The following is a 568-nucleotide window of genomic DNA, read 5'->3' as shown; positions in this document are numbered from 1 at the left end:
CACACACACACACACACACACACACACACACACACACACACACACACACACACTCATATATAGGACGGGCTTCTTTCAGTTAACTACTACAAAATCCACTCGTGTATGGTTATGTTTTATGCTTTATGGCCTCTATTGCTATACCACACATCTAAAGCATTTTATCTTACTTAAAATGTTTCTTTTTTTAAGCACTTCTGTGATAGCTTGTCACAAATCCAGACCCGGAGGAGTCTGTTCTGGCTGTCACTCTCACCATTATATCAGTGATGTACAAGGGTACCATACAGGACAGAGCAGCTCCTGTCACTGGTAGCTTATCCACAGTTAAATGGTTATGTTCAAGACAGAAATGAAGCTGAAGGTGAAATATGAATTAAGGCTCTGAATGTAAAATACAAACCAGTTTCAAGAGAATATTTAACATTATAATGTTCTTTCTCAACATCGACTGCTTTGACAGCTTCTGGACAAACAGTGATTTCACCCTGCAATTGGAGGGAGAAGCAAAACGTAAAAAGATAATTGAAATCATTTTATACTCACCCACACATACCCACCCACCCAC

At 39.3% G+C, this 568-nt stretch overlaps 1 protein-coding gene across 3 annotated transcripts in view; it reads right to left on the bottom strand.

Moving 5' to 3' along the window:
- LOC106879830 (cadherin-related family member 1) overlaps positions 1-568 on the bottom strand; it is a 56,319-nt gene that overhangs the window by 12,735 nt on the left and 43,016 nt on the right. For all 3 annotated transcript variants that reach the window (XM_052976452.1, XM_052976453.1, XM_052976454.1), the window contains one exon: positions 404-488. In XM_052976452.1, the coding sequence (XP_052832412.1) occupies positions 404-488 (85 nt within the window). The remainder of the gene's footprint in view (positions 1-403; positions 489-568) is intronic.

This window comes from Octopus bimaculoides, chromosome 24 (genome assembly GCF_001194135.2).
Source record: "Octopus bimaculoides isolate UCB-OBI-ISO-001 chromosome 24, ASM119413v2, whole genome shotgun sequence".
Classification (NCBI taxonomy): Eukaryota; Metazoa; Mollusca; class Cephalopoda; order Octopoda; family Octopodidae; genus Octopus; species Octopus bimaculoides.
The sequence above is the reverse complement of the archived record's forward strand: the minus strand, read 5'-3'. Positions and strand labels throughout refer to the sequence as shown.